Below are 13,599 nucleotides of genomic sequence, written 5' to 3' on the forward strand. Positions count from 1 at the left end.
GCCACAAAAGTTTCCAGAAGTTACCCCGCTTCGCGAGGTTTCTCATTTTCCCTATTGGCTGCACAGTGTTTCAGCACTCTGCTAATTATATCAACACTCAGATACAAACTCACCAAAATAGACCTTGTCCTGAGGCCCCAGCTGGAGGGAAAAAGACGTCTTCTTTAAATAATCCAGGTAGAGAGGGGAAGGGGATCAGAAAGCACCCCTGGGCCACCTCCCACTGCTAACTGGGACTGCTGACAACCTTGCTGGGACCAGCTCATGTCACTAATTAGGGTGCAGGTCCCAGGGCTTCAAAGGGCCAGAGACTGACTAGGGGTGGTAATGCCATGAAGGAGATGCAGTGCCACAGCCCATTGTCAGCGGCACAAAGGGCCCTATTATTGCTCCCAAGAGCAGGGCAGTTCTTACCGTAATTAGGAGACAAAGATGCACGATTTAGGATTTTACATAATCAAGAGATATTCTCCCAAGCGGGAGCCCCTCTCACACAATCAGTGGATTAAGTATTGTTTATTCTGCTGCAAGTAAACAATGAGGTGCTCCCGCTCAGGGGCTTTACATGAAAAAGCAGTACTGGGGAAGACAATGCGGGGTGTCTTTTCATCTGACTTTGAACAGCTAACCCTGTGATTTAAAGTTGTTCATTTGACAGTATCAGGAAGGCCCACCCTGTAAATTAGCTACTCACATACTGATCCAGGGGCTGCCAGACAGCCTCACCTTTTCTGCTACTTAGCAGAGGGGGGCTGGGACAGACAGACTCGGACAGCTCTGAGGGCCAGAGGCTGTATTTACACAACAGCACTACAATGGCAGGATTAAAGGACCACAAGGAAGCCAGGCAGAAGCTCCTGCCCACCCTGACACTTTGCTGCTGCTGGGGATGCATCCCGGAGGGGCGGCTGGTACCACCTCAAGGCGGTGCACACTGCTGCACCACTCCACAGCCGGTGCCCACAATCGGTTTTATACTAACTACTGGCGGAGCAAAAAAGGAGTTGGATGTTTGCCCTGTGGTTTATGTAGAAAGGCATGGGTAGGCAGGTTGAGCATCACGTATTTTTGGTCATGACAAAACAGTCTGTGCTGAGCTACCTAAAGCAGTAGCTCCAAAGCCACTGCCTGACCCAGAGCATCTGGCTCTGAGATGCACATCTGATACCTGCCTTACAGAAGTCCTGATAAAGTGACTCTACTTTTACAATATCAGCAATAAAAAGAGACTGAGGGTGTTCTGCTCCTTGCCCTTTACCCGTAATACAGCTGCTACGCTTTTTTGTTTGAACTTTAAGGAGAGCTTCCTCCTTGTCTTCTACAATAAGGGAACACCAGGATTTGATGAACACCTTCTAACATTTTGCAGTTTGCTCCCCCACCACGAGCACACCCATACACATGTGCCTCCTGCTCTGATACTCTAGCAAAATATTCTCTTTTCTTCATCTCTTTCTCTCAGAAAACCATCCCTAAGCCTCACCAAGAGGAAACATTTCAGTCACATGAACTCAGGACTAAGAACGGCACCCCACATTCAGCGTATTTTGATGAATCCTACAGTCTGGCAGAACCCTGGGAACCAGGGGACTACAGCCCCTGCCTGCCAAGGATTTAAACCTGTTTCCTTTGGGATGAAAGATTCTCCTTAACAGCAGCCCAGACTGCTCTGCTTACCAGAGGATTTTCTATTAGGTTGGGCCAAGCAGACAATGTCATTTGACTTGTCTAGACTAGGACAAAAGATGTTTTAAACCAGATAGGCAGGACAAGTTGCATTTGAGTATGTTAGCTGACCAGGGAGAACCACAGCTCCCTTGTCCTGTTCTATCTCCACTAACATGTCTTCAATTGTTAGAGCAAATATTTGACAAAAAACCCCTTACCATCGTCTAGACAAGTCCATAAAGACAAGCATCCCAGCACCACCCTTAACTCACGCCCACAGACCTTCACAATCGTGGCTTTGATTTAGGGACACATCATAGTCTTTGTTGCTCAACACTATCAAGGGTAGCAAAATTCATTTCACGAGAATATTATCCAAAATCAAGTCTCCTAATCCTAGAGAAAGAGTTGCATGAAGAAGAACAGCTTGTTTGCACAGCCAGTGTCCTTCTGCCTTGCCTCAGCAGACTGCAAAGCTGCCCAAGCTACATGGGTATCAATTCTGTTACCTTTTATCCATCAGTCAAAGCAAGAGAATCCACCACTCCACTCAGGTCCATGGCATTTAACTTTGCAAAGAGGTCATATCTTCATAGAAGCTTCAAAATGAGGCTAATGCTAGGATAAGCCTAATAGGACAGCTGCTTTCGCTAAAGCGCAAAGTGTATGGCAAAATTATCTCAGACTCCCCTTTGTGAGAGTTGCAGAGCTCTTACCAGAAAACAACTGTTTCAGTTTTGCTCTATAATGAAAATTTACTCCATTTACTTCAGAAACAGAAAACTCCATTTAATTAACTACTATTTGCTAGACCAAATTTAAGAGCGAGCTTTCCAACTCCTTTACCCAATAATTACAGCACTTACAAAGTCTTTAAAAATGGTTTTACACATATTTAGCAAGGTTTTTTAATTAAAAAAAAAAGGAAAATTTAATAGAATTAATCCCATTTAATAGAATGGGATGGCTCTACTCCATGCCATTCTATTAAGTAACTGTATTAAGGAAAGACTGTTGACACTTAAAGATGCTGAATTCTGCACCCTTCTGAAAAGATCATTAGAGTCCAATGTCACAAAATAAGCTTAAAACACTGACAAGCTTCTGCAAATGGACAATCTCCTTTTCTAAAATAGCAGCTTTTCTACACGTTTAAACTAGATTTGGAATATCTCTTTTACATCTTCATGTATCTGGCCCTACATTTTTCTATGGTAAAAAACAGGAAATAAAAAAGTATCAGGAGTCCCAGGGGCAATTACTTGAACCAAAACACAACACCCAAGCACTTTCCCAAACAATTAATAACTAATTTTTCCTTGTTAAGAAAAGCTGATTTAAGCCAAAATCCAAACCATTCCCTAACCTCAACAGGCTGAAAAGCATAACACATTTTATTGAAAGTCTGGAACCAAAAACTCATCTATCTTCACTCACTCCCACGACAGACAACAAAACCTTTATATCCAGCTGCCTCCTTCTCCCCAAGCAGAATAATCTCATAGGTTGGTACCTGAATACTTCTATCAACTTTTGCTTCGTGTTTTAAGCATCTTTAGTTTAATTTGTCAAAAATTTGCAATGTTGGCATTTTACAGTTTTATGTAACAACAATGATGGGTATGGAGGGGAGGAAGGCGTGCTTTAATTTCTTCTAAAAACCTTCCCAGTTATTAACTGGCAAGATTTCCTGTATTTGCAAAACATAATAAAATTAAGCCCTATAGCACCCTAGTGACATAATATAAGGCAGAAACATTTAAAAACCTGTTCAAAATCACAAAGCGGGGCAGTTAACAGTGCAGGGGGCTGAATGGCTCTTGCTCTGCCCCAGCAGGCTTCCTCAGGCCATCTGGTAACGAGAAACACTTTTGGGACTATTTCTTACCTCAGCGAATTATCTGGATGTGTCTCCATGTGGGACTCCAGCCCATACTTGCAAAAAAAATCTTTGAAACACACTGGACAATGATAAACTTCCTCCTCAGCCTTCTTATCCCCTTCACCAGAGTGACCATCCTCGACAACCTTCAGAGAGAGGAAAAAAAAACCTTACTAGACCAAATTTTAAGCAACAAACCAAAAGTGCAATTCATGCGAAGTCCTCCTCTCAAAAACAAAGTAGCAGGCTTCGTTCCTAACTTTGCTGCAGGTGACCAGAAATGACTCATTTCAGCAAGAGAGAGAGGGTACGGGACACAGACTGTGCTGGTGTGAGAATGTGCTCAGGAGGAGATAAAGTGTGCAGCTAAGTCACAGATACAATCAGTTCCAATGAGAAACTGCGATTTGAACAACTAATAAACCCGTATGTTTATATACCACTGAACTAGCATTCCTCTCCCTTCAGAAAGCCTGGCGAGCTGTCAGCCTAAATTATTTATGCCACTGAGATACTGCCAACTGCTAACTCAAGTGGTCCAGAGAAAAGCAATGAACTTCTGCATGTTTTCTATAGCCCTCTTCTGATTACAGGGAGAAAAGCATGCACAGAACAAGGGATACGGAGCTAAATGGAACTGCTACTAGCTTGCCATTTAGACACAGTAAGTGGAAAGGGTCGAGTTAAATTTGGCAGTCACCATACATTTTATGTAAGTGACTGAAATGCACTCAAATATTTCATAAACAAAACCCTAATGGAAACGTCTAGCCTTCAAATAAATACTTCCTGGTTGCTCTCGCAACTTCAATAATGCAGGATTGGATTATGCTACTGTGAAAGGGAAATGTACTACAGTTATTCTTTTTTACTCCAGATCAAGACAAAAACAGACTTAAGCTGTTGCTGCTTTTGAAGTAAACACTGTTTTTTTACAAGTTCAAATCACTATCCTGCAAGACTATTCTGAGTTAAATGGGAGACAAAAAAAATTAGGCGAAAAGCTGCACCAGCAAAATAATAGTTCCTCCTCTTGACATCCAACATCGATTATCTAATATAAATCATAAACCATAAGTGAACCCAAAATTTTAAACAAATTAAATTAAATTTAATTAAAGAAATTAAAAAATGGAATTACTTCATTCTCTGAAATTGGAAATTAATTTTCAATCTCAGACAACAGTGCTGGCTACACAGGGAAAGCATGGCATCTTAAAATATACACAAGGCTGTAGCAAGACCACATTTTAAAATTTCTATGCTGACTGTATGAACTCAACAGCCAACAGTTTAGGAGGTAGCCAGGAATGTCTTTTGCTTCATGCCCCATAAGGAACCTTTTTTGCAGGTGTCCTCTCCTCTCTGTCCATCTCAGCATCATGACTAAACTTCCGTTTCGAAGATAATCGCCTGCGCTTCAGCGGCGATGGGGGAGTTGTGCTCGCTGTGCTGTTTGGATCCTTCTCATGAATCTTCATGTGCCTGCGCAGGAGGGGGAAGAAGACACTGTCAGCAGACAAACCGAGGCGGAAAGCCCACGTAAATTTTAATGCTAACACTACTACTAAGGTTTGCCTTTAAAGGACACCAGCAGAGATCTCACAAACTGGACTGAACTTTTGAAAAACAGCCGGAGCACGATCCAGCACAGGCCCTTTGCAGCGCCTGGGACCTTGCAGGGCTGCAGCAGGCAGCCTGGCAGCTCATCATCCCTCATGCCCCAACCCACAGCACAGCACTTGCCCTGCTACCATCCAGCCCCATGAGCACCATGCCTGCCCCCCATCATCCAAGAGGCCCTGTGTCTGCCTAACACTGCACAGTAACCTACACGCCCAGCCTCCCAGTTTTGTGGCAGTCTAGTAAATAGAAATCTTCAGCTTAGCATCCACTTCTCTCACTGCAAAACAAGCACCCCACCTTCAGCTGGCTCTCCTTTTATAGTTTCAGACAGTACCCCAAATGGATCTGTATATGCCAATGTAAGAGCAACACTTTTTAAATACATTTGTTTCCTTCTCATCCTTAACACACTGGTGCACCCCCATATCGAATTTCAACTGCAACTCTGATGTGGAGATATATCTGCTCACAGTGTTAAGCTGCAGCAGGTATGGCTTGCAAAACTCTGTATTGCCAAAGCATGTTCACATACGTGCTTCCCCAGGAAAACAACTATGTCTTGCCACAAAGGCACTGGAAAGGGGAGAGGGACAAAATGGCTCAGGAAGCAATCTCTTGAGTATCTGTATACCTGACCCACTTGCCTTTTGGCTTTTCGTATTTGCAACCTAAGGAAGACAGTGTCATCCAACTCCCTTCAGTTAGAAGAAAGGTACTGCTCCTGTGCTTCTTTTTCTGAGTACTCAAAGCTCAAATTGTAAATTTTCTTTTTTTAAAAAAATGTAGGGCCTTTAGCCTCACTTCAAATTTATAGTGCTTTTGAAAAAAAATCAAACTTATGCTCCTGCACGCAATGGAAATTTTTGCTTCTAATAGCTAGCAATGGGAGTCCAGGAGAGAGGTGCTCTTTGTCCATACAACTGACTTCAAAGCAGCAAGAGGGAGACAATGTTAATGGCATTAGGGCACATCCTTCAGAAGTCACACCCACAACTCGGCTCAGGACTGTGCCATTTAACTTGACTGCACGCTTTCATGTTCAAACATGAGAAAATGTGGTAACCTAGACGAGTCTTGTATGTCCTCATAACTGCTTGGGTGTTATGACATAAAATCCGTTTTAGTTTTGGATGCCAAGGGCATGATGCTTCAAGATAACACGCTGGACCAAACTGACCCACGGGCAGACTCCACTGGAGCTGCTGGGAGGACCGTCTCCTCACACAACACTTTTTTTAATGTTTCATTTCACAATCTCTGAATCTTTAATAAATAAATAAATAAAAGTAAAAGGCATCTAAATTATCATCTCAAACTATAGACAGGCTTCTGAGGGTGTTATGCGGGAACAGCCTTAAGCCAAAAGCACCACACGTACCAGAACCGATGCAAGATGCAACAGGTTGGGCACAGCATCATGGAAACGTTGCTGAGTCTGTCAGAGCTCTTTCCCTGCCGATCGCCCGACCGGGAGCAGAAGGAAGGTTGAAGCTCTGAGGGTTTGGCTCTCTCCAGGTTCAGGCACCCAGGGAGAAGTCAGAGGGCTGACACAGCCTCCGGGGTGCAGTCCCCCCTCCTGCCTCGGCCCTCTGGTAGCCCTGCCACCACAGGCACCAAAGCTAACTGATTTATCTGCATGAATCCAGTGCTACCTGGTCCCACAAAATCTGCAGTGACAGCATCTACAGGTACTGTACTGCCTCATTTCCTTCAGTCTTTCCCCCCGCCCCGCCCCGTTGCACTGATCTAACTTCTCATGCTAACTAGAGCTTCCTACAGGTGATAAACCAGCAGCATGAGGAGTTGCCTGTATTTGCCCAAGAACGAGGGAGAAGAAAACAGTTATTTGTTCAAAGGGTTTCTGTCCACAATGGTTGCAGATAAAACTCAAAAAGCATCTGGGAACAACAAAACGCAGTATTCAATTCCACAGGCAAAGCAAAACTTGGAAGGTGGTTCGTTGGTCTTTTTTTTTTTTTTTTTTTTTTTTACTTTTTGGTAAAGACTGATTTCCAGTTTCGATGAGCTCTTGGAAGTGAGACAGAGGCTTTTGCATGTGCCTGTCTGTCCCCCTGCCCCAGACACACACACATGGCCTGCGTGCTTAACCTTCTGGCAGCTTGGCTGACACATAGCTGGTATTACTTGGCCAGTCACTTTTCAGATAGCTAGAGCAAAAGCAGTCAAGCTAAATCACATTCACCCAGAAAACAAACAAACAAAAAAACCTGCTATGCATTAAGCGTGGGACTTTTTGTTCAGATTTTCTTTTAAAATCTCCTTTCTGCCAGTAAGAAGTATGCAGAACTCCTGTGTAGTAGTTACCTATGCAAAACTGCTTCCTTAGGGCTAAGTTCTTTCCTCTTGCTGTTTGTCCACCTGTTGAACTCTGGCTGTTTCGATGCAGCTCCTCCTACCTGAGAGGGGTCCGATGGCACATCCACAGCGTATCAACAGGAGAAACTGTTGAGACCACCAGGCTGGTGCCAGTCCAACCCAGCACCTCTGCCTGGCGTGACCTAACGCGTGCAAACACACTGCCTCCTGCGAGTCCCAAAAGCAGTCCAGCCCTGTTTGCAATGTAACATATGCTAGTGAGGCAGGGCTTGCTAACGTGGGTGCAGCACCACAGTGATGAGGCTTTGCTACATCTGGTGTCAAAGTCACTGGCTGCCCCCAGCTTGCAGTTCTCCTTTCTGCAACGCGCACGTTTCTGCCATGCCCTAAAAGCGAGAGCAGAATCCGTACCCACAGCAAGGAATGTGGTAATCCCTTCATGTTTTAGTTTTGCATATTTGAAAGGAAGAAGCCCAAGCTGTTGAGCTATAAACAGGAAGACACCCTGACTGCACCTTTGACTTTTACCGTGTAGGTCAAGTAACACAGTTGCTGTGATAGCTTTCTGCATGCGATCATTAAGGAAAAAAGAAAAATCTGAAACCAAAGCAGCAGGTTCCAGAGTTCTCAAGGAGAGTCGCAACCTGTCCACATTACAGCCAGCAGGTCTGCTCCTTTGGCAGGTTAAGCAAGTTTCACTACATCAAGTCAAGGGTGGAGAGGAAAAAGATTACTAGAGCTACAGCCCAAGATAAGCGGGAAGATAAAGCTGAGCAGTACAAAGGATAGACACAATCTTCATTTCTCTCTTTTACTTTGCCACATGGATGTCATTCTGCCTCAAGAAAACATTTAAACGTTTATCACCCAACTTGGGTTGAACTGCAACAGATGCCAGGTCACATCCACAGCCTTTCCTTTAAAGTTAAACACTCCCTTCACCAAGGCTTCTTTTACTTAAAAAGTTTCCTAACTGTAATTAGGGGGAGGGGGGGAGGGAAGTATTTGTGTTGCCTTATCCTCCTTTAGAAGAGTTTGCCTTGATTAGATCTTACATGTAACACTGAAAATGCTCGACCTCACTGTTTAGCCTGCCAAGATACAAGGAGAACAGGAACAAAGCTGTGCTTACAAGTTATTTTCCCATTGTGACTATAACAACATATTTTGGCCTGACAACACTGGCATACTTTGAATACGAAAGGCAGGCTCATAAGTCAGCCTGGCTTTCAGCATTTTACAATGATAAAGGAAAATGATAGGACATTCATCAGTTCCAAAAAATAAAGATAAACACTCAACACTTTAAGTGAGAATGTAGTGTTAAAAAAAAAAAAAAAGGCAAAATAAGGACATGCACAGAAATGCTCACAGATGCAGGTTACAGTAATATGTGCCAGCAGCTCTAAAGTGACCACTACTGCCGCTCACAAGAAAGCCAGAGCCATGGCGGATGAAACTTGGCTTTTTTTTCTAATTTAAATCAATGAATTGTGGCTCTGAGACATCCTACAGAGCAACCCAAGAGCAGCAGACAAGCTTGGAAAGGTACAGAGCCCTGAAACCTGCACTTTATACGGTGGTTATTAGTCTCCACAGCATGCATGCAAGTACACATACACTTGGACAGTACTGAGGGTGGAACACTAAAATGCAACCACGATACACAGGATGAAAGGAAGAAGATAAAAATTTGAGCTTAATACTGGGGAGGACTCCCTTGCACTAAGTGCCAGCTAGCCTTGATTAACCTCTCAGAGAAAGTGGTGGAACTGTATTTAAAATGAGACCAGATAGAGAGCCAGAAGAATCTGCAAAGAATAATTCTGAAATGGAAAGAGGAAATTAAGTCTTTTCCAAACATGGTCTAATCCACCTCTGAACTAAACTCGTAATGTTTAAAAACTGCTATGCAAAAAATGCAGATAACTTGCTACACACTATGCTTCCCGCAGCACAGCTGTATGTGAAAAAGCGCTCCTTGTAATCTCTTCCCTCCCCCTCGCACAAGGAATTTCACAGGTGAGCCAAGAGGATCCAACTGTGCTACGACTGTGTGCCAGTCAGTCCTCCTGACAAAATCACATTTTTCAAGTGCTTGACTGCCTTTCATTCCATCCTTCCCGTGAGAATCACCTTCTGTTTCCCCTCTTCTGCCACAACTTTCCTCTCCCTCTAACGGTCACGTGAACAGGATGACGAAGATGATACTGCACAAGAATTCCCCCAGCTTCTTTTTTTTTTTTCCTTTTTTAAAACAAACAGGCAGAAAAAGTTTTCAGCCACAGGCCACACAGCAGAGCGTGATTTCAGAAGGGTGACTATTCCACCAGAACAGTAGCAAGTGAATACTTTGCTACTTTTCATTGAAGAAGAGACTTTTGCAATAATAAACAAATGCAGAACTCAAGTGCCTTACTCCTTTTTCTCCCTGTGGATGGTGCTGGATCAGTGCCTAAGGGAGCTGACTCATGGAGGGGGGGGAGGGGGGAAGGAAAAGGGGGAGCATGTGTCCTAATGAAGTGACATGCAGCTCCTGCTGGTCACATCCCAGTCTTTACTGCATCTCCAAAAAGGGTTGCTGTATTTTCTTAATGCCAAGAGGATTTGCATGTTGATCATATAAGCTTTCTGGAGGTCTCGAAACAGGGCAGCCTACAGCTTCAATGCCAAAACCAGAACGTGGGCAGGTTTTGACTGGCTGGCTCAAGGCTAGAACGAGGAGTCAAAGCATCCTGAAAGAGGCAACTGCAAGGCGCAGCTGCTCCCAGCTCCGGGTCCCACTGAATTATGAACAAAACCAGGAGCTCCTGCTTTGCATGCAGATAACCCGATCAGCGCCACTTTGGCTCTTGGAGAGGAAGCATCCCCTCAGCATGCGTGGGAATCTCTCACCTCTTAACTCTGGGGAGAAAAATCACATTGTAGCTGCACCCTGGGTTTCCACGGCTGCTGATGTGCTCCACATCCCTAAGAAAAAGAGCCTGCCTGGCTCGGAGGCCCAGGCAAAAGGAAGATGTGGAACAAAAGGGTGTATCTGCAGCCTCTGAGCAGGGTCCAGGGTTAAGCCTCTCCCTTATAACTATGGCAGCAGCAGCACTGCTGGCGTTCAGTCAAGAGAGGTTTATGCCAGGTAAGTCTGATTAGAAGGAGCAGCATGTCCAGAGGGGGAGCAGCAAGCAATTTCACTGAGGCCTGGCTGGGAAAGTCCCAGCATCTAAATCAAGATTAATTCTTGAGTACAGGATCCAGTGCATGTATAAACACCCTCCTCCTCCCTCACCTCTCCACGCCCGTGGAAGCGCAGTGGGGAGGCCACGAATCCGGGCATTATCAGTCCAGAGAGATCATCTGACAGTATCAAGTTCAAGTTCTGGCTTCATATCCCACATACTATACCAAGTTTCTCCACTTTACCACTAGATGTACCCTACACTCTACTGTATTGCACATGGCTGTTCCTCATCTCCCTCGTGATTTCTGATCAGTTTGGTATCAAAATCAAGGGGCTGATCCTCATATATCTGACGATTATCTAAAGACAAGGGAGCCACACATTCAACCGTTCAGAGACTAAGAATAAAAACCAGTGCCTTCCATCCTTCACCTTATTTAAAATATACCTTATTTTTTTTTCCCCCCAATGTAAAGAGTTTCTCGAGTTCACCAAGCTAGTCTGGGAAGGACTGAGCTGGTCAGACGCCCTAAATACAGTTTAGTTGATACAATTGCTTTAGCTCTTCCACTGCTTTCTTCCCCGAAATCTTTCACTCATATTTCTACCACCAACAACAGTCAATAATCTCCAAAGAATCAAAAACCCCATGTTTTCAATAATCCATGGTAAAGAAAAAGCATGTCTGTCATTCAGAACATGACTAAATATCTCTGTATTAATGATAATAAAAAAAAAAAAAGTCTGCTTTGTCTAGGCTTCAACTTCATGCCACCATATTAGAACCAACAAAAGTGCAGGATGCAACCAAGACAGGTTGAAATTTGGACCATGATGGTCTTCAGGCCCCATGGAATGAAAAACAGTTCACGCAGTAAGAGAAGATGGACTTCAAAACTACACTGCTAACATCTCTTCTGAGAGATTTCCAGGTCACATCATATTTGCCACTGTTTTTGTTTAATTTCTGCCTAACAAATGTTACTTCAGCCCAAATTGTCCAGAAATGTAGGAAAACACAGGGAAATCCTCCTTAAAGCTTCCGCCATTTGACATGCATGGGAAGTAAATCCTAAATAGAAAGCGAAGCAGCAGCATTTTTAGGAGAAATCACTTAATATACTGCTTCTAACCCTCTCCTTAAGAGTCTGGTGAATATGACTGGAACTTAAGTCAAAAGTGCAGTAACATTATACCCTTGGGTTAAAGAGTTTAGTCATTTTTTTGTTTGTTAAAACATGTAGAGAATCTGTATTGACAACATATTTCCAGTGCTAATTACCAACATCAGCCACTTAAGAGAGCAATCCACTCAGCCCCTGCCAGTTGTAATCACAGGAACCAGAATGATGTAGGTAATTCTGCAAATCAGACATGTACTTGGAAGAGTTTCTGTTTGTCTTCTCTTCTTGTCTTGTTTGCTATTTGTATCCTCAAAAAAACCCCAAAATGACCCCAAAAGCCTTCAAGACACCATGCACACTTCACAGCAAGTCAAAAGACAATCGAATACCAAAATCCCAACCATCTGGGAAACACCCTCTTACAAGTGCAGAGCAATCTCAAAACAAATTTCAGGTACCACCAAATATTCTAGTGGTAACCAGCGTTGGACGCTAGCATGGGATAAACAAATTGAAGCTGAGCAGCGAGAAAGCTCCATGGCCATGCTGGTAAGAAGGCCATCGCAACGCACGCAGTGAAAGGGCACGGTGGGGCGAACGGGTCCCAGGAAGGACCAGATTGGGAAGCACTGACTCATTTCAGCCGCATGTCTGCACCCAGGCACAGCAGGAGATCCCCCAGCTAGCACTCCCCGCAGCACCCAGGCGCTGCGATCCTGCCGGCGCAGCGGCACGGCTCATTATCCTGGCGGAGGCCTCAGCACTTATTAGCTCTGTCTATCAGGGCTACCGCGGCCCCGGCCAGCCTCCCTGCATAGCAGCATGCAGCAGCATGTGGGTGTAGCAGCCCCCTCGGCATTCCCCCAGGAACTGCTGCACCCCAGGGTGCTGCACAGACATGCCATAAGCATCATCCCCCCCGAGTTCCACGCAGGCTGCTGCTCTGTCTATCTCCCTGCACAACGAGGCTCTCCCAGCAAAGCAAAATTAGCCTTAAAGCGCGGCGGCCGACATCATCATTAGGATGACATGAGCATTATTACTTATATCCACTGAGACTAGCTGGGTGCACTAAGGCTGCAAAAGCCACCTGTGATTACGTTCAAATGACAGATTAGAAATCCCTTTTCAGCACTACCAGGACAGTCTGCAAAGTTAACCAGTGCCATGCAGCTGCCAATACATGATACCTAAGGATATACGATACGCTCACATGCACACAAAGCATTTTGTATTTTTATCCCTGAGATCTTTCAAAATTTTCCTTTCCTGTGAATAAAGGCAAGTTGTAAGCATGAGTGAGAGGAAAGATACTGATCTACAAATCCAAAGGGGAGGGGGTACCACTTCTGAATAATTATGCTGTATTCACATTTAAGCAACTACTTGCTACACAGAATCAGCAAGTTCAAACAGGCTGAGATTGATACAACTGCATTCCCAACTTGGCTCAAAGTTACTCCTGTTCCCTACCAGCAGCGTTGTCAGAACACCTCAAAGGCAAAAAAGAAGACAAATATTTGCCTGATGATGCTGTGACAGGGAAGTGATTCAAACTGTGCCTCCAAATCAAAGCTTCCCAAAGGACAGCAAAAGAAAGCATTCAGTTGCAGTTCGCATCAACCCTTGCATAAAGGAGGGTGAAAGAGGAGGGAAATGCAGTGTGAGCTTCCCAGTATCGCTTCACCAAACTGCCTGCCCACAGTCTTCATTAAATTCAGAGCAGAGCTAAATTAACGATGCCAAATACTGCAAGGAGACTTCCAAGCTGTAAGAAACTCTTTCAG

The 13,599-nt window shown here is 44.3% G+C and overlaps 1 protein-coding gene across 2 annotated transcripts in view; it reads right to left on the reverse strand.

Moving 5' to 3' along the window:
• The window catches only part of RREB1 (ras responsive element binding protein 1), a 126,283-nt gene that overhangs the window by 37,160 nt on the left and 75,524 nt on the right, over nucleotides 1–13,599 (reverse strand). For both annotated transcript variants that reach the window (XM_032991900.2, XM_032991901.2), the window contains exons 6-7: nucleotides 4,891–5,035; nucleotides 3,557–3,696 (exon numbers count right to left, since the gene is read on the reverse strand). In XM_032991900.2, the coding sequence (XP_032847791.2) occupies nucleotides 3,557–3,696; nucleotides 4,891–5,035 (285 nt within the window). The remainder of the gene's footprint in view (nucleotides 1–3,556; nucleotides 3,697–4,890; nucleotides 5,036–13,599) is intronic.

The sequence above is a fragment of the Tyto alba genome, unplaced genomic scaffold, assembly GCF_018691265.1.
Source record: "Tyto alba isolate M040663 unplaced genomic scaffold, T.alba_DEE_v4.0 Super-Scaffold_48, whole genome shotgun sequence".
NCBI classification, from domain to species: Eukaryota; Metazoa; Chordata; class Aves; order Strigiformes; family Tytonidae; genus Tyto; species Tyto alba.